At 39.3% G+C, this 25,300-nt stretch overlaps 1 protein-coding gene across 1 annotated transcript; it reads left to right on the top strand.

Moving 5' to 3' along the window:
• Positions 1 to 5,903: 5,903 nt before the first annotated feature.
• On the top strand, positions 5,904 to 24,903 carry MS4A4A (membrane spanning 4-domains A4A). The gene is made up of 7 exons (XM_084773067.1): positions 5,904 to 6,074; positions 11,827 to 11,986; positions 17,541 to 17,669; positions 18,466 to 18,522; positions 19,768 to 19,938; positions 22,101 to 22,202; positions 24,680 to 24,903. Exons 2-7 carry the CDS (start codon positions 11,843 to 11,845, stop codon positions 24,734 to 24,736), a joined length of 660 nt encoding a protein of 219 aa, XP_084629193.1. The 5' UTR covers positions 5,904 to 6,074; positions 11,827 to 11,842; the 3' UTR covers positions 24,737 to 24,903.
• Positions 24,904 to 25,300: the final 397 nt, after the last annotated feature.

Below are 25,300 nucleotides of genomic sequence, written 5' to 3'. Positions count from 1 at the left end.
ATGAAATCCCCAATAGGTTGTTTTGTTTTTATTTAACTTATGACAGGACATACCTATGTAGACCACGCTGGCCTTGAACTCAGAATCCTCCTCCATTTATATCTGAAAATATTGGGATCTAGGCACGAACTGGTACATCCTTAGAGTTTTTTTTTTCCTTGGTTGTATGTTGTCTGGGGATGTTATGCAATAATAACAAAGAGAATATATGATAAAGAATATGTGATAAAATTATTTTATCATAAAATATCAAACATAGGAGAAACATCACAAGTTTCAGAAGCTGATGGCATTAGGAAAGAACCAAAAGGCTCTGTGTCTTCAGAGTATGAGATGGTATCTAACTCATTTTCCAATCTTAGAAGTAGAAGTTGGGTTATTCTGTCATAATGAATTGAGTTATACTGCAATATTAGCACTAAAGCTCTGAGTCAGGCTTTGGTTTTGTTTGAACAAAGAACCCAAACTGACAGAAAAAGGTTGTCCACAGTCCTACGCAAGTGGATTATATGGTGCACACATTGTTCTCTGTGTAATACATGCAGATTTTAAAAGCATTAGTCATTCTACATATTATGCCTATTCAGGGCCAAGACAATGCACTGAAATTTTAGGTGTTATGAGGCATGCAGTGAGTGGTGGTGCACACCTGTAATCCCAGCCCTCAGGAGGCAGAGGCAGGTGGATCACTGTGAGTTTGAGGGCAGCCTGGTCTACAAAGTGAGTCCAGAACAGCTAAGGCTACACAGAGAAACCCCGTCTCAAAAACAAAACAAAACAAAAGAAACAGAAAGGGGCAAATGTGGTAACCTTTGATGCAGAACTCAAAGGATATTAAAGTTGGACATTACACATTTTTTCTTTACTTTGAAGATTTCAAGGACTCCAGATGCATCCTCTCTTATGCCAGGCTTGTTTTGAACGTGTTATGGAGTCAGTTGAGCACTGGTAAACCTCACAGGTACCCAAACCTCACCCTTCTCCAAATCTTCAAAGAAACTGATTTCTTCCTTTGAGTAGATATCTCTTGGGTCTTCTGGTATTTGTTGTTGCTGTGGTAGCAAGATCATATATATGTTCTTCCTTCAGCTAGAATATATGTTTGTCCTTCCGAGGTTTATCAGATGATAGTAGTTGTCTATACAGACAACACATTCAACACACACACACACACACACACACACACCCCCTAAGTCATTTGTAAAGGTACTAACTCCAGGAAGATGATTCAAAAGAAGTTCTTAGAACTTATCCTTATTACAAAAAACAAACAAACAAACAAACAAAATCCAAAAACAATGAAAAAACAAACATATTTCCATGGAAACATAGAAACATAGTACAAAGATGTTGTAAATCATACAGAGCATTCAGGTGGCTCTCTTTTGGGGGGTGCTATTAACGAAGCAAAGACCTTAATGATCATTGTTCCCCTGCCCTTTTAGGAACTGGATCCCTCCGTGAATATACAGACTTACCTCTTGAAGTTAGTATAGCATTTCCCACTCTGGATATGGAGTATTGACAGAACAAGATAGCTATCTTTCCTTCCCGGTACCTATATAGACTTGCTACCCTGTGTCCTCGGAAAGTGGTGCCATTGTTAAGCCATGCAGTAGCACCTCTAAGCTGCTTCTCCCCCTGGGGAGCTGGGGCGGGTGCTGGCTGAGAGTCTTCACTGCTCTATGTGTTGGAGTGAAGGCCCACTAAGGGCAAACTCTTTCCTTCTGATTATGAGAGATGGAATCCCTGGACTCGTTGGAGACAAACCATCTGAGTTGGGCAGGCCAATTCTCTGGTTAAGGGAATTTCCTCTGAAAAGAATAACTGCCCACTCTTCGCCCTTTCAGTTGCTGGTCAGAATCTAAGTGCACGTTTTCTGGCACTTTGGACTTCCTTATTCTGTCTCCTAATCACTCAGCTCTTTTTGTTATTGTTATTTTTTTCACATGCAGCTGCTTATTTTCCATGTGATAGTTGATCTCCAGCATAATTCAAGTGCCATGGCTTGGCTTTCTCACTTCCTCTTTTATGTCTCCTCTCCTCAGGCAGCTGCTGAGATTTACAGCCTGCTTACTTTGGAGTGTTTCTCTTTAAATGCTAGTACATTTGTCTTCAAGCTTTCTTTTTAGTGTGTTCTTAAAGTCTCTTATCATTTCCCTTATAACATCAAGATCAGACAGTGAGTGCTCCTTGCCTTGTTTCCATGGGAACAGCTAGATTCTGGGCTGTAGTGGTCCTCTGCTCCCCAGGTAGTACACACACATACCACTGAATCCCTTGTTTTTTGAACAAAGCCAGAATTATGTCATGTCTGTCACTTAAAAATTGGATTCCTTTGTACTTGGCCTATTGGATCCCTGCTTTGTCCAACCACAGCAGGACTGAGAGTCACCATATTGCTATTGAGCCCTCATGGCTACAGGATTCAAATTGCAATTGCATCCTGATGCCCTGAGCCAAGCTTTTTTTTCCAGAGTCCTGTGAGTCTTTGGCCCCTGAGACCAGCACCATAATTATGACTAAATTGTTTCCTGAGCTTCCAGATGCTTCAGAGTCACAGATCCTGACATTGTGTGTGGTCTCCATGGCATACTGAACACACACCCCAGTTTCAGGTAAAGCATGACTTTCCTGGAAGAAAAGGGAGTGTTCTAAAGAGATACATGTGCTCGTCCTTTGGCAATCAGACTTTCAAAATGGTAATCCCCAAGAAATTGAAATTCCTCATGAATTTTGTGCTGGACAGAAGTAAGAGTGAAGTCCTGTGCCAGCAGAGGAGGAATCTGTCTCCTGGGAAGAGGTTTTTTGCAGTTCTATCAATTTGTCAGACCACCTTACAGGAGAGAATGGAGCCAAAGCAATGATCAGTCAGCGATGGGTGGCACCACACCTGGACCAAGACTGCTTAGATATGCATTTCTGTTTCCCTTTATTTAAACTTAAACCTCATGTGGAGATGCCAACAAACACTTGGATGGAGGGCAGCTGGTTGGGTTCCTTTGTTTTTCAATGTGGCCACATGGAATAAAACTCCTTCCTCAATTATTTACTACTAATTGTATCTTTAATTGGCTCATTGAGAATGAATGGTAGAGTCTAGCTCATTAAGACCATGGAGGCTCTAACCCTAATAACGCTGGTGTAAGTTAAGTTTTACACATGACTAAGCCCAAGGTCCCGGGCATACTGTGACTCTGAGAACACATGCATTGTACTGCTCTGACTGACTACATCTGGGTTGGGTCAGCTGCAACCCTTACAGGGCTCACTTCAGCTAATTCTCACTAGTATGAGGAAAGTGAGAACAAAATATTCTTAAAACTGTTGCTTTTCTTTTTTTTCTTTGTTTTGTTTTTCTGTTCCTTTTTTAAAAAATATTTTTTATTTTTTTACATATACATTTATATTATATCACACACACATGTATATATATAATAAACTACCTACAGCAAGAAGAACCATGACACAAACAGGAATCATATAAATGTTACATTCTTAGGGATTTGGCTTTGTATTTGGCAGCTTTGAAGAAAATATCTTTCCTATCTTGATGCATCTAAAATTCTGAATGTAAATGAATATCTATTATATCTCATCATTATCAACTCAAAATATCTATCTAGATCTAAACATATCTTAACCCCTAAACAACTAAGCTTAGTTGAAAAACTAAACCATCTGATCTTCAACCCCGTCAGAGACTTGAGAAAGGATAAAATTTATTATCTGAGTATACTGGGAGTGCAGGTTAGTAGCTTTCCAACTGAGAAGAAGATGACAGAGACAGTTTGCCACCTGAATAGTCACCCAAACTCTCTATAATGTTGGAGAATCATCTTAAGCCTTCTGGCACAATATATCGGACAGACATATTTGTGAGGCAGGAATTGCTTATCCTGTCTTGGCAGAGTTTGGCTGTCGACTCTGCCTGCATCCAAGCTTGCCCTTTTTTAGGCAGAATAATGTCTGTGGTAGAAACAAGGACATTTTGTACAGTGGCTTGTATTATTCACCCTAAATTAGCCAAAAGAAACCTTATGAGAATGATGCCCCATTTCCTTTAAGGAGGGTCAGGAAGGTGTTTGGTTGCTTTCTTGGGCTATAGAGGGTTATTTTCGATGAGAGTTGGTTATAAGTTATTATTGGTCTTATTTAGAGAGAAAACAAGGTTGGACTCAGTGATGTCTCTCTCTTCCTTTATCTTCCATTCTTAGGTTTGGAGATAGGGGTTGAAAAGAAAGAAGGGGGAATATAGGAATATACAGGGAAGATAGAACAAAGAGTAGATTAGTGAATATACTCCTCGCTTAATGCCTTATTTGTCACTCACAGGTTATTTCTAATTCACTGGTATAGAATTTTGTATATAGATTCAAAATAAGTTATTTTACATACAGCAGTATAAAATTCAAATGTAAGATTATTTTCACACACATTATATATATTTCTTCTCTAATATGAGGTATTGTACCCATATAACTCAATTATAATTTGAGACTGACTTCCAATACTTTGCAAGTGCTAGTGCATGCTGTTTAAGATAAATAAATTATACAAGTTAATTGTTAGTTGATCAAATCATGGTCACATCAATTAGTAATCTATTTTTATCACAAGAATACACATCTTAGGTGCAACAGGTAGATAGGATTCTATAGAAAGATAAGATAAAATAGTTAGATGAGGTCTTCAAAAACCTCAGAGACATACAAAATATGGCATTTAAAATGTTTTTATTATTTTAAGATTCACTGACAATGAGACAGGTTAACTCCTGGCAACACCCAGCCTACCACAAAGAGGATGACAAGCATCAAAGAACCTCCTTATGGAGATGGCTTCAAATGTGCAAAATTTTCTTTAAGAAATTATTGAACAAATAAATATTGCCAACCACTTCCCTTCCCTTTTGTCTGTGGTTTGGATGCATTTGCCTTCAAGAGTTCATGAGTGGAAGTTGTGATTCAGTGGCTGAGTGTGGGGGTAGTGGAAGCTTTAAGAGGTCTGGCCTAGAAGTGAGTCAATACATAGATCATCACTTTTGCACCTTTCCATATGATCTCAACCTCTTGCCACTTTCTCACCATTTTCCATCTTCCATGTGGTGTTGAGCCCAGAGAGCCTCTACAAACCAACAAGTGTCAAGGCCATGCTTTTGAGAATCAAAAGTATCAGTGAAGTAAATGCATTTTTATATAAATTATACAACACCAAATATTTTTATAGTAATGGAAAACAGACTAGTACTTTTTATGCTAAACTAAGGATTATTTTATTTTATCAATGAACAATCCTATAGTCTGGAGGATGACAAAATCAAATAGTAAAGTAAGGCAATAGAATTTGTTTTATGTGCTTTTTTGGCTTAGAAAGGGGTTATTAACTTAAAAACTGCAAAGCACTATTCATTTCTTTGTAACCAATGTGATGCCACTTGAGGGACATTTGTGGTAAATCCCAAACAGTAGAATTTCATAAAAAATCACACAGAAAAGTATGCAGAGATAATTTTCCAGGAAAAGAAAAGTAACACAAATATGAGTAAAATTGTCAGAAGCAGGCATTTGTTAGTTTTTGCTGTTTTGAGAGGGGTTCTCTTTATGCAGCTCAGGCCACAGATGACAGTTCTCCTGACTCAGGTTCCTGGATCATGAGATTTCAAGCATACACCACCAAGCTTGCCTGAGGTGTGATTTTTAGAATGGGATAAAGGGCTCTGATAATAACTTTGGTCCATGAAGCGTACATTTACACTGATATGCTCAGTAAAGGCTCTGTCGTTTTTATATGAAAGATTGTGACATCCACTGCTTTTCAAGTCAATTTCTGAAAAGCAGCATGCCCACACCAAGGAAGCAGAATCAGTGAATACTTCTGCTAATAAAAAGGGAACTTGTGTTTTTTCAGAGATTCTCAGTAGTAACCTTTAGGATTTCAAAAACGTACTGGACTTAAGCTCGGTGACACACTGGCTGTGGGCAAGTCATTGCGTCTGAACAAAGAACCTGAGGCACGGCCCTAGAGTCTGGTCCTCATCTGACACTCCACAGGCTGTCCTCTTGATAAGAAAGGTAGGTGCTGACTTACCTTCCCTAGACTTTTGTGATGATGGTTTTTCATCTCTTCTTCTAGAACACCTGGGAGCAGAGTAAGGAAGAAGGAAAAAAAGGAAAAAAAAAAAAAAAAAAAAAGAAGCCATGTCTCACGGTACAAACCACCATTCTGGGTGAAGGGAAGCAAGACTTTGCTTTGACATGTATTTTGGGGGTTTTTGAGGAGGAATCTGTGCTGCAATCCTGGGGCAAGAAAAACAGATAAAGACATAGTAAGAGCCAAAAGTGGGTCCTGTATGGGATTTTAGCTGGTTCTGTTCGCCAAAATGGAAAGCAGTACCTTCACCTTTGATCATTTCATGCATTCTTAGTGTTCTTTCTTCCACTGTATTTGTTCTTTTCTAATATGTGTTTTTACAATACATCATTTAAGAAACTGCCTGCCACATGCAGAATGCTGTGGAGACAATATAAGTGAAGGTGGAGACCCCAGTCTAACGTACTTAGTCTAATCCTGAGAAAGACTGTGACCTGATCTAGGTCCCCACCAATCTTTTGCACCATTCATAGAACACGCAGGCCATAAACTTAAGCTCATCTTAAGAGATCTATGCATGGAAGAGGGCTCGAAGATTTTTTAGTGTGGCCATTGGGTAAAGGGCAGAGGAAGTTGTGTGAGTCTTTATTCAGATGAGATAGAACATACCCAGAAGAGGAAAATGACTAGAAACTTCTATGATAAGAAAGAGTTTGAACTACAATGTACACTTATTAGTACATTGTACACGATTTTCCCATCCCAGGCCATCATTGTGTTTTCACATTACCACCACCATCTTGTGAAAAATGATCTAGATTGACTTCCTGTTGACTCTCCACTTTATTTTATCATTTTGTCCTAGGAGAGACTGGCCCTATAGACCATCTTCTGTATGATTCTTTCTAGATCATTCTGATCCATGGGAGAGATGTGTTCATATGAAAGTGAGGACACATGACTGGTGGTAATGCTGATACCTAGGAACTTGGTGCCATTAGGACTGGGGCTGCCCGTGTTCTTCTACCTCTGTACTAGGGATAAAAATAAAGACATTATACTTGCTAATAGACTCACAGATATCTTAGATAATGTAAAACCATGGCATATCTTTCCCCAGTCTGTAGAACTATCCCCCTCACCTCTGTGTAACATTCTTTGGCCTAGATGTAAGTTGAAACACTGAGGTCAAAACCATATCTTCCCTGGGTCAAAAAATCTATTTCTGTGGTGTGAAGGGAGGGAACATCTGTGTGACTTGCCTTGCCTAGTTCCTTAGAAATAAGAAACATTAACCTCAAGTGCCCAGAACATGATCCACTTTACCACAGAATTGTGCTGATTCCTACCAATGCCACTGCTGATGGAGAGTCTGTCCTAGAGAAACTTCCAGTCTAACTAGAAAGGTAGCCACAAATGCAGAAGAACCCCCAGTGCTATTTTTCACAATGATACCCAAGTTCACTGCCAGCCACTTGAAAATGTCCATACTTGGTGTGACCTTATAGTGTTAGAGTGACAAACAGAGATTGATTTTGAAACTTAGCAACTCAAAGAAGACACTATTATCAACAAAGCCATCTTCTTATGCATTGCTCACATAGGCTTACACAGGGGGTCTTGCTTAGGCATGCAAATAAATATGTGGGTGACAGTGTAGTTACCATTCCATGGAAGTTACAAACATGGAATGCTTTGCCTTGCTGATGCACAGGCTTCTGCCGCCTGAAGCTGTCAGGTGTGGTGGGCTTTAGAAATGTAAAGAAAATATACTGATGGTTATGTGTTATGATCATGGCGTTTTAGTTTTCCTGGATGACTAATCCTATAATTAATCATTAAGACACAAAAGGTCTCTCCCATCAAAATCTAGGAAGGTAGTTAAAGGTAGCATCCCCCCCCCCCCCAAAAAAAACTGGGAAGCAAAGTACTGACAATATTTCTGGTTCAATCCATTTGTCTACAACAGCTATTAGCTCCTGAAGGACTCCCGAAGGAGGTCCTATCTACTACAAAACTCTTGGAAGATAATACTGTATTGCTCAATTGCTTAGTTTCAATACAGTGATTTGCAAAATCAACCTGAAGCAAGTGTGTGTGCGTGAGTATGCACACATACATGTGCACAAATGTATGAATGATGATCTATATGCAGGTGAATGTGTCTGTACATGTATGTGGAAGCCAGCAGGCAACCCTGGGTGCTGGTTCTCAGGTTATGTGTATATTTTTTTTTCTTTATACAGGGTTTCTCTCTGGTCTGGAAACTTCCAAGTAGGGTAGCCTACTGGGTCAGCAGGCACCGTTGATCCACTTGTGTCTGCCTTTACAGCACAGAGATTATAAACTTGTGACATTGTGTTGGCTTTTTAATTTTTTTTCCATTAAGGGGGAGACCTGGTGGCACTCAGAGGAAGGACAACAGGTTACCAAGAAGAGACTTGATGCCCTATGAACATATACAGGGGGAGGTAATCCCCCTCAGGAACAGTCATAGGGGAGGGGAATAAGGGGAAAATGGGAGGGAGGGAAGAATGGGAGGATACAAGGGATGGGATAACCATTGAGATGTAACAAGAATAAATTAATAAAGGAGAAAAAAACCAAAACAACAAAAAAAGAAAAATAAAATCATTCATGTTACATCTCAATTGCTATTCCATCCCATGCATCCTCCCATTCCTCCCTCCCTCCTGCTTTCACCCCATTTCCTTTCCCTATGACTGTGACTGAGGGGGACCTCCTCCCCCTGAATATGATGCTAGGGTATCAAGTCTCTTCTTGGTAGCCTGCTATCCTTCCTCTGAGTGCCACCAGGCCCCCTCATCAAGGGGACATGGCCAAATATGGGGCACCAGAGTTCATGTGAAAGTCAGTCCCTACTCTCCACTTAACTGTAGAGAATGTCCTGTCCCTTGGCTAGATCTGGCTAGGGGTTTGATGCTGACTGCATGTATTGTCCTTGGTTGGTGCCATAGTTTGAGCAGAACCCCTGGGCCTAGATCTGCCCATCATAGTGTTCTTCTTGTAGGTTTCTAGGACCCTCTGGACCCATCTATTTCCCTATCTCCTATATTTTCCCACCTTAGGATGTCCTCACCACTATACCATTTTCCTGTTAAGTGAAGGCTTTCATGAGACATAACCCTTGGCCTAGTGTCCAGATATAAGTGAATATATACTATTTGAGTCTCTTTGCTTCTGGGTTAGCTCACTCATTATGATCATTTCTAGTTCAACCCATTTGTCCACAAATTTCAGAAATTCCTTGTTTTTAATAGCTGAGTAGCATTCCATAGTGTAAATAATTTTTTAATGTGGGTTCTGGCTATCAAACAAAAGTATTTCTGCTTGCAAAGCAAGCACTTTATTGATGGATCTCTCTCTGTAAATCTATTTATGTTTTAGTGTTTACAATCAGATAGAATTTTCATTTTCTAAATCCTCTGACTGTCTGGAAAAATAAGCACAGATAATTGCAAAGAGCAAATAAACCAAAGTACACATTAAATTGAACAGAAAAGAAACATTTACTGCTTTCAAAACATCTGTGTCTTCTATTGCTTGTGAGGGAAGTGACAAAGATTTCCTCCAACACTTCCTTACCATTGTTGTTGAGAAACTCGTGTGTGGTGGGGAGTTGTGTATGAAGGAGGGCAGAGAACATGTGACACAGAGAATAAGAAGAAATGAGAATAGACTATTTTTTTGTGGTGGAGGCAGAGCAGAAAAGGGATGTGGTAGAAAATTTCTGCTATGTTGCTGACCGTGTGTAGAACTCTACCGCAGAATAAAACTGATGATGTAGACAGACTGAGATATATCCAATATACTTGGTATTCTAAAGCAAAAGAGAAAAAATCAGAATAATGTTAGAAATATAGATCAGGGTTGAAATATGCACTTCTCATAATAAGTTAAAATTATTTTTTTTATTTTAAAATGACCACCATGGTTACAAAGAGGGGTAAGTTTAACTATACAAGGATCAGATGGACACGAGAAACTGCTTAAGGGTTGCCAGACAGGATGATGCACTTTGATAAAGTAGAAGAAATACAGATTTGAAAAAAAAAGATTGACTGGACATGGAGAGTAGGTAAGAACAATCACTGATTTTAAAAAACCAGTTTTCTAACATGGTCAGCTGAGTTAATTGCTGGGCCTTCTGTGAAGAAAGGTCATGCAGATTGTCACACCATTCTCTGGGTTCTTGTCAGCTTTGTCTCTTGTTACTCTGCTTTGGGGGACACTTTAGAAACAGTGAGTGTGCGTGAGCTTTATTATGATTTAAAGTAATACCATAAGAAGGTAAATTTTCACAATGAATCATCTAGTTCTTATGTGTTAGGTTTAAGATTAGCTTAAACGTCGCAAACTTAAACTTGATGTTCTGTTCAGGGGATGATAAAGTCTATAAATAGGTTGAAATATCCTTATTCAATAATATATAATAGAAAGCCTTCTTCACCACCCTGCTGTCCCAACACCTCTCATAAGATATACAGACACAGATGCAAGGACATTAGAGGAATTGAAAATTAAGGAAATATGACTTCACCAAGGGCACACATTAATTCTTCAATAGCATGCTCTACAAGAGCAGGAATACGTGAATTGCCCGACAATGAATTCATACCATATTATAATCATAAAGAATTCAGTAAAATACAAGAGAACACAGGTAATTCATTGCAATAAGAAAATTCACTATGTGAATAAAATTTTTGACAAAGATTTATATCACAGAAAGAACCAAACAGAAAGTTTGAAAATGAAGGCCTCAACAAATAGAATTAAAATGTAACAGCTTAACAGCAGAGTATATCATGTAGAAATTTAAAAATCTGAAAACTTAAAAAGTGATTCTTTTGAAATTTCCTATAGCAGAAAAAGAACAAAAAATTTTTTTTAATGTGAAAATACTCTAAGAAAGACACTGTTTGGATGACACTAACAAGCAAATCTTTGTACTAACAGAAGAGATGATAAAAACAAGAATAGAAGAGTATTTTAATGAAACAATTGGTGAGAACCAAGTACTAGGAGAGAAATAAACATCTAGGTCCTGTAAGTGCAAGTGTTCCAATTATATTTTCTCCTATTATAATGAAATTATCAGAAGCAGAGACAAGAGAACTTTCAAAACATTGAGAGCAAACATGTCACACATAAAGGATCATGGTCAGTCTCACAGTCTTTTTCTTTGTTGTTTTTTGTTTTTGTTTTTGTTGTTGTTTTGTTTTTCAGCCAAATGCCCTGTGATCCAGGATACATAAGGTTGATATATTCAAAGTTCTGAAAGAAAGAATACTTGACAGTCAAGACCATTATAACTAGATAAAGTTATCTTTCAAAATATAGAAGTAAAATATTTTCTCAGATAGGTACAATGTGAAAAGGGAAAGCGTCCATTACAAAAAACTAGGTTTACAGAAAATGGAGATATGCAGATATTCTGTAATTAATGATAATTATGAGACTATGAATGTGAAAAATTCACAGGTAGAGGTAAAGACAGAGTCAAGTTCCGAATACATGCGTGTTGGTTAATAACACATCATTAGCTAGAGTGACTGTATGAAATTTCCTTAATTTGTAGGTTCTAGCATATGTAACTCAATTCTATCCACATTGCATCTCTGGACAACTGGTATCTTTGTGTCATACTGTATTTAGATCCTCCAGTCCCTGGTTCAAGGAATTTACCCTAAATTATATTTCTTCTTCCAGCACTGTTTCTGCCATCATGATAACCATACAAGGAATAGAACAGCCTACCCTGGAAGCTGGTTATGGCGCACAGCAGCTGGGACAGCCTTTATATGTGAATTCACACTCATGGAAAAGAATGACAGAAAAGTTCTTGAAGGGAGAACCCAAAGTCCTTGGGGTATGTTGATGCTGAGATAACAACAGAGCTGCAAATTCAAAGATGACCAATGTAACAGCAACCCCACGTGTCCTGCTAGCCTCATTGTGCACCACATGGTCTTGGAGTCACTGTTGTTTACTTTATAGAATTTAGCTTCTGAAAAAAAAAAAACCCCATCACATTCTATTGCCTTTTATTCTCATTACAGATCTGGTTTAAAGCAAGTAAGCAATATCCGTGACATCCTGGGTGTGTGTTGTCTCTTCTCCACTAAATTTATCTTAATTAGGCTGCTGCTTTCATATCTAGCCTCACTGAAAATCTCAGGACACGGAGACATTGTAGATAGATTTTTTCCCCCCAACATATAACACGTGTGGCTTCTAGTCCAGTTCCCAATGCCCTGGGTCAAACTTCATGGGCTGGGTCTTCACTCTGAGTTACTGTCAGTGTTCTGATCTTCGAAGCTTGTATCAGAACCACTAAGTAAGCCCTGCGTTCACAATGCTTCGAGTTTTCAAAGCTTTTCCAAGTCCCCCCTGTAAGCCCGTTTAAAAAGGAAAGTGCTGCCACGGCCAGGTTGACTCACTTCTCTGGTAGCAGTTTTCTGTGTTATTGTGCATCACTGTGGCCTGTGTCCAGGTTTGTTTTGATGATGGTTTCCGACGGTCAATTCACAGTAGCTTGGTTCAGATATCATGGCAGCAGGAACGTATGACGTAAAAGCTTGTTTGCCTCACAATATGTGAGAACATTATGGAGATACAACAGGCAAGGGCAAAGAGTGATATCTACCCTTAACCGCTTGGACCCACCTCTCAGTGAGTGGTCTACTTCTTCCAACTAAGCCTCCCTTGTAAAATTTCCAGAACTTTCCAAAATAGCACCCTCAACAATGAGCCCGTGGGAGACATTTCATATTCAATTCATAATTCCCACAACTAATATCTCCCTTGCCGTCTTAGTCAGGGTTCCTGTTACTGCAACGAAACAGCCCAACCAAAAAGCAAAGTTTGGGATGAAAGGGTTTATTTACATGTCCGTGTTGTAGTCCATCATTGAAGGACGACAGGATAAGAACACAAACAGGGAAGGAACCTGGGGGCACGATCTGATATAAAGGCTGTCAAGGGATGCTACTTACTGGCTTGCTCAGCCTGCTTTCTTATAGAACTCAGCACCACCATCCCAGGGATGGCACCACCCACAATAGGCTGAGCTCTACCTTGAACAACCACTAATTTAAAAAATGTTCCGCAGGCTTGCCTACAGCCCGATCTTATGGAGGCACGTCCCTAATCAAGGTCTCCACCTTCAGATGACTATAGTTTGTGTCAAGTTGACATAAATCCAGGCAGCACACTTGTCTTTTCAGATTTCCAGTACCTCAACGTTGCCACTCTGAAAACAAAGCTTCCTCTGACAAACTTTATCCGAACCCTAAGCTTTTGCAAAAATCTATTTAGTTTCCAAAGATGATGCCTGGTTACCTACCCTTCATGGGGCTGTGCCGTCCTATTTCAAATAGTAGTCATGAGAGTTCCCCAACTGCTAGGTACCCTGTGCTGGCCTGGAACCCACAATGTACAAGCCCAGGCTGAGTGGCAAGTTTTAGGGAACTGTAACATAGATTACTGGAATTTTGAGTTTCACTAAATTTGTGTCTGAAGGTGAGAATTGTTTGTTTTATGGCTTTGTTCTTTGACGTTTGTTCTTTTTATCCATTAACATGGAGTTTAGTATCTCCCCACCCTTTGCAAAGTTAAGTCATCGGAATTTCACACTTTTCCTTATAGATTTTTCTATATACTTAGTCAGATTTACACATAACAAATAGCAAACAGTAGTATGTAAGTATGCCATTTCTGTATTTCATTATTTGACAGCTTTATACATTTATATGATAAATTTGTAGGCATTTTTAATTATTGAGATTATGGTTAAATCATTTTTTCCTTCCCTTTCTTCTTCCAAACCATCCCATATAACCCTCCTTGCTCTCTTTTAAATTTATGACCTGTTTTTTTTTAATTGATTGTTGTTGTGGTACACACACACACACACACACACACACACACACACACACACACACTATATATATATATATATATATATATATATATATATATATATATATATATGGTCTTAAATTTAACCTGCTCAGTCCGTATGTTACTTGTATGTATGTTCTCAGGGTTGACCAGTTGGTGTGCTCCTCCCTGGGGAAGCCTACTTTTCCCACTCAGCATTCCTTGATAGTCTGCAGTTCTTTGTATAGGGCTGAGGCCTTAGGGTTTTTTTCCCTGTCCACTTTGGGATGTCTGCTGTTGTCCTTGTTCAGCTCATGTTTAGGCAGTCATGTTGGGGACACTTTACAGGTACATTAGATTTTGTATAATGCTATTTCTGCATTTGTTGTTGTTACAAGATTTAAAGTTTTTATCTGGTAGATTAAATTGACAATTAAAAGTTTAACCAATTTCAAAACCTGGCATAAGCATTTAGTTATAGTATATAGTTCTTTCATGCATTGTTACTTGCAGTTTGCTAATAATTATTTGAGTATTTTAGTGTATGTTTTTATTAGAAATGTTGCAGTATAATTTGTTAGACTATTTTGTGAATACTTTATTGAAGAAATAGTAGAAAATATATAATTTTTGTCATCAAGAATTTGGTAGAATTCACTTGTAAACTCTTTGTACCTGTCTGGTGCTTTCTATTTTATAATATTACTAATACTTAATTTATTTCATTTAAAGGCATCAGGCCACACAGATTTTTTGCATCTTGTTTTGAGTTTGGCATATTCTGTTTTTAAGTTCTCTATTTCATCTGTGTTATCAGATTTGTAGATTCAGATTTTTCAAAGTATTTGTTTGTCTATTTTTAGATGTCTGTTGATTTTGTAATAATATCCCTCCAATAATTTTTCCTCCCATTTTTTAGATTATTTTGTCACGTGACAATTTTATACAAATATATAATGTTTAATGTGTTGTATTTCTCTCTCTTTCTCTCTTCCTCTCTCTCTCTCTCTCTCTCTCTCTCTCTCTCTCTCTCTCTGTCTCTCTCTCTCTCTCTGTCTCTCTCTCCTCATTCCCTGCCCACCCCTCCCCCGCACTATTTCACCTCCCTTTTTCCTATCAACTCCATCTCCCGTCATGCCATCCCATTTCCCTGGGGTGTGTCTTCTGTGACACATTCTTTTTAACCAGGGCCATCTGACTTGCACAGTTTCTGATACTACTAATGGGTGATCTCAATGTTTTTTCTTATATAGACTGGCTAACAGATAATAGATTTTTATTGTTTCTCTTCAGTGAAAAACATAACTGTAGATTTTGTGTTAGCCTGTTGGTTTCTCATCTCCACTTCCTGAGTCTACAAATTACATAACACAGATGAAATGAAGAACTGTTTGAAAACACTATGTGCCAAAACTCAAAACAAACAAACATACAAAAAAACCCCCAGAAAATCAGAATAGACTGATGTCATTAAATAAAATAAATTAAGAATTAGTAATATTCTAAGATAGAAAGCAACTAATGTAGAAGATTTCAGAAGTAAAATCTACTAAATGCTTGATCCCCATTCTAAAATTTACCTTTCCTTCTGTTTCCCTTGATTTGCTCTTCTTTTGTGAGTTTCCAAAAATGAGAACACTTAGGTAGTTAATTTAATTTATTTTTCCATTTATTTTTTATTTGTTTGTTTAATCACTTTATGGCCTGATCTCAACTCCTTTCCTCTTCTCCTCTCAGCTCCAACCTCATGCCACCCTCCTCCCATTCCTCACTCCTCTCCTTCTTCTAAGAGAAGGTACCCAAGGGGTACCAACCCACCTTGCCACCACAAGTCACAACAAGACTAAATGCATCCTCTCCCACTGAGGCCCAGACAAGGCAGTCCAACTAGAGGAAAGGAGTCCAAAGGCAGGCAAGAGAGTCAGAGACAGCTCCTACTCCCATTGTTAGGGGACCCACATGATGATCAAGCTGCTACGCATGTGTAGGGGGCCTAGGCCCAGACTATTCAAGCTCTTTGCCTGGTGGTTCAGTCTCAGTAAGGCCCCAGGGGCCAAGGCAAGCTAACTCTGTAGGTCCTTCTGTGGTGTCCTTGACCCCTCCAGATCCCTCAACCCTTCCCCTCCCCATTCTTCTACATAACTCCCCAAGTTCTGCCTATTGCTTGGCTGTGGGTCTCTGCATTTCCATAAACTTCTAGATGAATCCTCTAGGAAGACAGCTATGCTAGGCTCCTGTCTGTAAGCACAGCAGAGTATCACTAAAGTTTCAGGGGTTGGCTCTACCCCCCATGGGGTGAGTCTCAAGTTGGGCCAGTCATTGGTTTTCCGTTCTCTCAATCTCTGCTCCACCTCCATCCCTACATGTCTTGTAAGCAAGACAAAATTTGGATCTTTCTGGATCTGAGTTACTTCACTCAGGATGATCTTTTCTAGTCCCATCCATTTTCCTGCAAATTGCATGGTGTCTTTGTTTTTAATAGCTGAGTAGTTAATTTTATATCTGTAATCTTTTAAAGACATACACATTGTGCTAATATACATTTCTAATTGCTATAAATTCATTTCCTTTACTGAATCTCCAAAGTTTTTACAATTTTTTATTCTTTTTGTATTTATTCTAGTGTAGTGAAACTGGATTTGTTGTTGTTATTGTTTGTTTTAGTTTTTGCTGTTGTTGGTGGTGTTTGTTTGTTTTTCAAGACAAAGTGTCTCTGACTAACAGCCCTGGCTGTCCTTGAACTCATTTTGTATACCAGACTGGCCTTGAACTCACAGAGATCCACCTGCTTCTGCCTCCTGAGTGATGGGATTAAAGACGTGCACCATCACACCTGGATTGAGACTATTTGTTAAATAATACTCATATTTTAAAAACAAATTTATTTTTAGTGTGTTTGTGTGTGCTTCTTATGGAATCAAGAAGAGAGCATCTCATAGTTACCAGTAGTTATGACCCTTCATATGTGGGTACTGGGAACAGAACTCTGGCCTTCAGCAAGAACAATACATACACTTAACTTCTGAGCCAACCCTCCATGGCTAGACACTTCCATTTTTTAGTGCATTCTATTAAGACATCTTTCCTTAGGTCCCAGATCCCAAGACAGTGCTCTATATATTCTTCCTTTTCTTCACTCTATCACTAATTACATTTCTTCAAGTTACTTCTTCTTGTTAGAATAATTATTCACTAATTCCTGGGTCACTCTTGTCTGAACATGTGACTAAGGAGAGCAGCCGTGGAAGTAGTAACCTGAGTATCAGCAAATGCACTCTGGGGCAGGGTTGGGAATATTCCTCCTAGCTGTAAAATTATTAGCATAAGGACAGACTTTCTCCAGGGAAATTTTGATATGTTATTATATCCACAGCTACATGGACAAAACAAAACAAAACAAAATACAAGAGAAGACTATCCAGAACTTCATCTTAGTGCATCAAAGATGGAGAGTGACAGTAATGAAGTGGTTTTATAAGCGGTGGCATGGGTATATATTTATGATAAATGATCTGTTCTTATTTCTCTACTGTCATCTCTAGGTTGTACAATTCATGATCGCTTTCATGAACATCACCATAGGAATCATAATGATAAGTGTCACTGTGCCATTCGGTGGAATGCTCCCTGTGTCAGTGTACATAGGGTACCCCATTTGGGGGTCCCTCATGGTGAGTTGAATATCTTATGACATAACTGTGTCTCCTAAAGGAGACGCCCCCCCCAAAAAAAGGAAGAAGAAGAAAAAAGAAATAGTTAAGTCTTTTCTAAACAAGGACTTGGAAAGGTGGACAGATCTAGTTGAACAACATGATGGCCACTAGGAACTGCACCTGGAAGGCCAAAATTCTGAGAAAAAAAAAGCACAGTATGTCATTAAAGAGATAATTGTTTCTTCTATGTCTTTAGCATGATTTAAGGTGAGCCCAAATTCTTTAGGAGTGTTCCTTTGGCCAGCTGACTGATAAGGACAAATAGATTATGTAGCTATTTTAAATGAGAACGACATTGAATCCCTTTCTTTGTTTTAATAAATCCTTAAATTTTGCTGCCCATATGTACAGTAACTCACTTTAAAGATTCAGAAATGTATTTCTTATACCTTTCAAACAGTTTTAATAGCAATGTGTGTGTGTGTGTGTGTGTGTGTGTGTGTGTGTGTGTGTGTGTTATTGGGAAAAAGAGGTTTAGTGGGAGAAGTGGAATAAGAAAGGATAATAGAAGTGGGGAAGTAAAGTGATGATCATTTAATATATATATGCATGAAATTGTCAAAGAATTTAAAACATTGATGAATTATACCAGGGACCTGCTTTCTTGGAAAAGGGGAGGGGGTGATTCCCTAAACTCTTATGGTCCTTTTAAGAGAATCTGTTTCATATATATATATATTGAATAGGTTTCACTACATTGTAATTTCCAATAATGTATAAGTATTTTAACATGGATTTCTGCTCTTATTTCTAGTTTATTATTTCAGGATCATTTTCAATTGCGGCAGCAAGAAGAACTACAAAAGGTTTGGTGAGTTTTTTTTAAATGTTATTTTTTGATTAAAAAAAGGAATATAATGAAAGTGTACTATCAAGATGTAAAAAATAAAAAAGTATTTCTTAACACCTAAGAAACAAAGGAGGAGTTTATTTCTCATCTAGAAGAATCTGTGGTTGAGATAAGCCCTGACTTAAGGTTGGACATTGTGTCACAGTAATTTTCAGAGAGACTCTTGGTACGGAGGTAGCGAATTCAGGAAAGGAAAAGTCAAAGATAGTGAATAAAATCTACCTTGAAGCCTAATGTTCACGGCCAAGACCGTGACACCAAACATTCAAGTGACATGGCATTTATTGACTGAGTGGTCAAAACATGTGTTCTAACTGAATCCATAGGAGTTTGAATATTCAACAAAAGAGGTTCACAATGAGTTATTTCTCAGGAAGAGACAAATTTAAAATATAGCATGCCAAGATATCTATCACAAAACCAAGAAAAAGGACCCAAACAAAAATCTGAACAAACTTGACACTAGTTAGGACCGTATTTCTGTTCTTACTCAAAAGAGAAACATCAAAGTTCCGAGTATGATTAATACAACATTTTCAACTCTGAGCCCCTTGCATGTCCCCCAGTGGTGACTGTTAGTGTGTACCTACCATGCTACATTCTCACACTTTCCTGGGAAATTTTGCTTCTTACAAAAAGCTGATATACTTTCAATATTAGAAGAGAATTACAGAAACTAATAAACACCAGAGAAGGAAATGTACAAAATGCGCAGGGCCACAAGAGCACAGCATCATTTGTCCAAACACAAGAAAGCGGTCAGGGAATCTTGTAGCAGAGAATGGTAAAAGACCAACACAGAGATCTCCAGTAGATGTATAATAAACACTGGACGCTGCCGCTTCAGAAATCAAAACAGACATCCTACCTCCAACGCAGTGGGAGGAGAGAGCTAACTCTCTAGAGTTCTTTGACCTCTACAGGCACACACACCCAAAATTAAATAAATAAACTTCTTTTAAATGTATGATAGTTTTGAAATGCCTTCATGTGTCTATAGGGTAATCTGAAGGATTTAATTGTATAAATGACATCCATATTTCGTTTTGACAAGAGGTTTGAGTTTAACAGTAGAGACAAACTAGGAAAATTTTGGATTAATCAAAATAATGAGGATGAAATATGTAAGGAAGGAATTAAGGAGTTTCAACTGGTGTGTGGAGACAGATGTGGGGACCCTGGATTAAGCCATGTCATCCCTTCCAGGTTCGAAGCAGCCTGGGCTTGAACATCACCAGCGCCGTGTCCGCCTTCGCGGGGATGATAATCAGCTCACTGAGCCCAGGCATTTATTCCTTCCATTTATATTCATGCACATACAGAAGCTCATCAGAGAGGTCATCGGAGAGTTGCTTCATGGCCAACTACATTTTAATGGTGTGTAGTTTCTGTTTCCGTGGAGTTATGGGTGAAGAAAGGCTGGAGCAAACCGACTCGGGGAAAAGCAAGAGTGACTCTCCTCAATCGTAGAATCACCCGGAGAAGTTAGAAACCATTGAGAGATAGGTTAATCTTCCATTTAGGAGCGCAAGCCACATCTCACACCCACCCTCCCTTGTACAGTGAGAGCAAAAGAGGAAGATTCAGCTAAATGTAGGGAATCAACATTCTCATCCCTTGTACAGAATAAACCTCATCCTCTTTATTTCATTCCAGGTTAAAGTTCATGAAACTTGAGCTCTATATATTTACCCCCAAACAATTGCCTGGTAGACGCCAATAGCAATTACCCCCTTGAGCATTTAAAAAGTCTTTATAGTAAAGCAATTCAATCTCCAGGCACTCAAGCAAAATGAGATACAAGTGATTAGCGGATAGAAAACATTTTCTAAAGTCACTCAGAAACTGGCAAAGATAAGTCCTGGAATTTCCTGCCTATAACTCACCTATTCTATGTAGTTATTCTGATTAAGAATCTTGCTTACTGTGTCTGAAGGTCTGTTACCTTGTAGTCACCCAGGGTACAATGATATGAACACAGGTCTAAATTGACAGCTGTACTGGGTGGCTTCCTTGGACCTGAGGCCTGTGACCTCACACGATAATTCATCCTTAAAATAGCCTTGCTTTGCTGTAAGCTCTGCAGCTGCTTCCTTCTCATCATATAACGGGATCTTCATTCATCACAACCAGCCGTCTTCTAGTGAAGGTCATAAAGCCGTATGAATTGTGCGAATCTTGTGTGTGTGTGTGTGTGTGTGTGTGTGTGTGTGTGTGTGTGTGTGCGTGCGCGCGTGTGTGCATGTGTGTGTGTGTGTGTGTGTGTGTGTGTGTGTGTGTGTGTGTGTGCGCTGCTTCATCTTATGTCAGATGACCTCCATAAGGAAGGACCTCATTAAGCTTGAAGTGCATTATTCCACAAGCCTTGGAATACACACATTTTTTTGAATGTTGTGTTTGTGTGTGATGTGCATGAAAATATGTATGCATGCTCTCATGAGTGTCTGCCCATGCCTGTGTGTGTGTGTGTATGTGTGTGTGTGTGTGTGTGTGTATGTGTGTAGGACCAAAGTTTTTCTTGATGGCTTTCCACATTGAGGTTGTCTGCCAATGCGTGTGTGTGTGTGTGTGTGTGTGTGTGTGTGTGTGTGTGTGTGTAGGCCAAAGTTTTTCTTGATGGCTTTCCACATTGAGGTTGTCTGCCAATGCCTGTGTGTGTATGTGTGTGTGTGTGTGTGTGTGTGTGTATGTGTGTGTAGGCCAAAGCTTTTCTTGATGGCTTTCCACATTGAGGTTGTCTGCCAATGCCTGTGTGTGTGTGTGTGTGTGTGTGTGTGTGTGTGTGTGTGTAGGCCAAAGCTTTTCTTGATGGCCTTCCACATTGAGGTTGTCTGCCAATGCCTGTGTGTGTGTGTGTGTGTGTGTGTGTGTGTGTGTGTGTGTGTGTAGGCCAAAGCTTTTCTTGATGGCCTTCCACACTGAGGTAGTGTCTCCCAATTTAACCCGCAGCTCTCAGGTTCAGCTTGTCTAGCTAGTCTTGTTCCAAACAGTCCCGTTTGCGGGGACTTGAATACATGTCGTCATGACCATGTGAGTGATACAGACCTGACCTCTGGTCCTCATACTTGCACAGAAAGCACTTTACTCACTAAGCCATTTCCCAAGGCTCTGGGCCACATAATTTATGCAAGATCTCAGGGTTAGTACTGGGGGAGTTAAGAAACAGCTCCCTTAGTTCAAGAAGCTTTCTTCTTCATGGGAGATGAGTATACATCGTGAAAAGAGGTCAGGTAAAGTGGGTTCTTTGTGAGAAGGAGCAGGATAGAGATCTTACCATGTGAAACAACTAAGCTGTACCACATAAAGTGATCAAGAATAAGCTACAGGTGGCTTAGGGAGGTCACAGTTTCATAGGGCTTAAACTATATGCTTCAAGAAGCAACAAAATATGCAACATTTAGAAAACAGAACTGGCTAAGGATAAGGCTGTTCGGAGCCGTATTCCTAGTCTCTTGGGCGGCACATTCGATCTTCCAGTGTAGACACATTTAAACTGTCATTCCCGCTCTTCACACGCCTGTGTTATGAATTGTTAACAGGGCCTGGATGTTGCGGTAGTCATTTTCAGTGTGCTGGGATTCTGCATTTGCGTGTCCCTGTCTGCCTTTGGATGCAGAGTCATGTGTTGTAACCCTGGTGGGGTAAGTTTTGGCTTTTGTTTGAATATGCCTTTTCACGCTTTCTGTCACTCTGCAGTAAAGTACCCAAAGAATCTTAATGTAATTCTCACACTAATCACCTCTCAGTTCCCATGGATGAAGTATGGGATCCTTGGAAGTTTCAAATTCTCTTATATAATCACGTGGCAGAACTCACATCCTCTTTAGTATAGAAATGATGACAGGATACTTCTTTGAAGATACCAAGGGAACCCATGTCTTGAGCTCTTTTGGGTTTACACAGTTTGAGCAGGCTCATCTAGAATATTTTCGCTGTTAATTGACTCAAAATCAACTGATCTGTGGCCTACTCACAGGAACGATACCCTGTTCTACTCACACGTCTCATGCACACTCAAAGGAGAGGGTCTCTGAAGGCCATCTAGGATTTTTGTTTTTATTATGAACAAAGTAGTACAGTTTTACCACCCTTGTTCTTCCAAGTGACATCCCTTTAGAGTCCAGACCAGAGAATAGTCCACATTTACTTCACTTTTTTTTTTTTAATCATGGCTACTGAAAGAACATCAAGATAAGACTTTTCTGTCATTTGGTACCCATCTGGGCATTGCCTTTCAGAGACTAAAGTATTCTCTTAGTATTGAGGGCTCTAGGGTGAGTTAAATCCCATAGTTGCTCAATAGTCTCATTGCCCACAGGCCCAGGGATGGACAGGACTCACAACCAATAATAAAGTGATAATAAAATAATGAGGTCATTGGGTGCTCACCTATATCTTTCTGTCCCTCTTTTTGGGACCTCCTAGGAAAGACTACATTCACACCCCAACAGGATCAGCATCAGGAAGAGCACTGGACTAGAGCATAACAGAGCCTATAATCGGTTTGCAATTTAAGGCCCTAGAGTTGTAAGCTTCTTGGGTATTGTTGAAGTTCTTGTGATTTCATTTTGGGATGAAACATTTTGGGTTAGGCAAATTCCTTCACACCCTTCAGACCTTTAGTACCTGCTGAAAGGATCAGTATCAGCTCAAGACCAAGTTCTCAGCACAAAGGAGATTTATTGGCCCCAGAAGGACAAAGGTCAGGGAATAAGAGACAAAGTCAGGAGATACAGGATATGGGAGAAGGGGGAGAGAACAAGAGAGAGAAGTAAGGCAATGGGGTATTTGTCTTGCAGGGAGGAGGCAAAGGACTACCTCTATATAGAGAGGAGATAGATGTGGCCCAGAGGAAAATGGAAGCTTATAAAAGTAAAAGGCGAAACCTGTGTTAGGATGAGGTGTTCAATTTAATTGAGCATGTTAATTAGGTGAGCCAAAGGGGCTTTTGATTGCTGGACCACAATACTTTAATAGCTGGATATTGGGTAGTCAGCCTCATGAGGAAGAAGTTACCAAATAAGGGAATGTACCTTGGTGGCTAGATTTAGGAATGTAATCTCCACAGTTTTCAGCAAGGCAGAGGGAATGGGAGAAGGGCAAAGCCTGCCAGAGCCATGTATGCTGTGTTCAAGCTGGCTAGAGTCCCTTCACTTGATCTATGTTTTATGTATGAGAATAAGATATAAGGTAATAAGATATTAATGTAATAAGGTACCAGATGCCAGATATTATGTTGTAGAGGAGCTTATTAAATGAGCATGGGGGGGAGAAGAAAAGTGGGGAAGGGTACCGCAGAGAGAGAGAGAGACAGACAGACAGACAGACAGAGGAAGAGATAGAGCGGGTGGAGAGAGAGAGAAGAAGAGAAAGGGGGAGTAGTGAGTAGAGGGGAGTAGAGAGAGACCATGAGGAAGGTTTGTTCTTTTATATAGACCTGGGCAGGGCAATGCCCCATGGCAAGTAAGCAATGACATCACAGGTAGGCAGACTGAAGCAGAATGCTAACACTGTAGAGGTCTGTGTTTCTTGTGGACTCTACAATAGTAGTGAAGCTGAGAAGTGTTGCCCTCATGCCCTTGGAGTCTAGACAGGTAATATATAGTGCAAGTCTCATATTCTCTGGGATATTCAACCATTCCTATCAAACTCCACGTTACATGACTTTGCAGAACAAGCATGAGACTTCTTCATGCTTTCAAGGTGCTTCCTGCCACTCTGGGCCAATTCAGTTACCATAGTAATTTTTATATGGCAACCAAGTCATGATTTGCGTATGCTTCTGCCATCAGCACTAACAAATTACTTTGTAGGAAGAGCTCTGTATTTTGTATAAAATATTGCTTTAAGCAAACTTACTGATACGCTCATTCACACCTCAGATTGTTCCACTCTAAGACTCAGCAGTATATAGAGGCTTCTAACGGGCAAAATTCTACAACCGAATGTGCTCCTATGTATATTCTGATCAAGGGATGCCTGAGCAACCCATAAGATTGGTGTGAGACTCAATTCTGTAGTGACAGGATGAACATTGGTAATGATGACAATATGTGGGAAAGAGAAGGAATCCCTGAGGATCGGTGACTAATATTATGACATCTGATTAACTTTACAGGTGGTGATAATTATGCCATCAAGTCCTCCCACGACAGACACAGCACATCCTATATAACTTCAAAAAGGTTTAGCGCCACCAGCACAGCAAGAGAAAAATGTTCTGGAGAATCTACACTAAATCTTTTTTTTCTCAAGGACCACACACGGGAAAGAACAAGACCCCCATCTCTCTCTTAGGGCATTTAAAAGTATGTTAAATAAACAAGAAGACTTTAAAATAAATAGATGAAGTTGTTTTAATCACATGAGATTTTTCACACAGACTACACATTTCTGCTACTTTATCTAATGCTCTCTCTGTTTTGTGTTTTGCTTTAATTTGGAGATGTATTTTTTTTTTCTTCAAGGATTGCAGAAACATAAACTTTGCCTCTTCTTTTGGTCTTACTTCTTTAGTACACCATAAAAATGTGGTACAGAATATCAAAGTCAATGTTTGCGTGTGTCCAAGTAAGTATATTTCAGTACATGTAGAGAGGGGTCAACTTATTTTTATCTCCTCCTCCCTACTAAATGGGATGATACCTAATTAAACTACTATCTGGTGCCAAGTGTGTCAGTACACGACTATGTATACTTATTAGATACATGCAGGCATATTTTCTAGCTACCTTATTTG

This window comes from Acomys minous, assembly GCF_964271855.1.
Source record: "Acomys minous genome assembly, chromosome: 2".
NCBI classification, from domain to species: Eukaryota; Metazoa; Chordata; class Mammalia; order Rodentia; family Muridae; genus Acomys; species Acomys minous.
This window is presented reverse-complemented; position numbering and strand designations above follow the sequence as displayed.

Bases quoted from the DNA above. Each gene is read 5' to 3' on its own strand.
- MS4A4A (XM_084773067.1), top strand. From the start codon at position 11,843: ATGATAACCATACAAGGAATAGAACAGCCTACCCTGGAAGCTGGTTAT. The intron at 11,987-17,540 runs GTATGTTGATGC...TGTCATCTCTAG, and splicing joins GAGAACCCAAAGTCCTTGGG to GTTGTACAATTCATGATCGC. The intron at 17,670-18,465 runs GTGAGTTGAATA...TCTTATTTCTAG, and splicing joins CCATTTGGGGGTCCCTCATG to TTTATTATTTCAGGATCATT.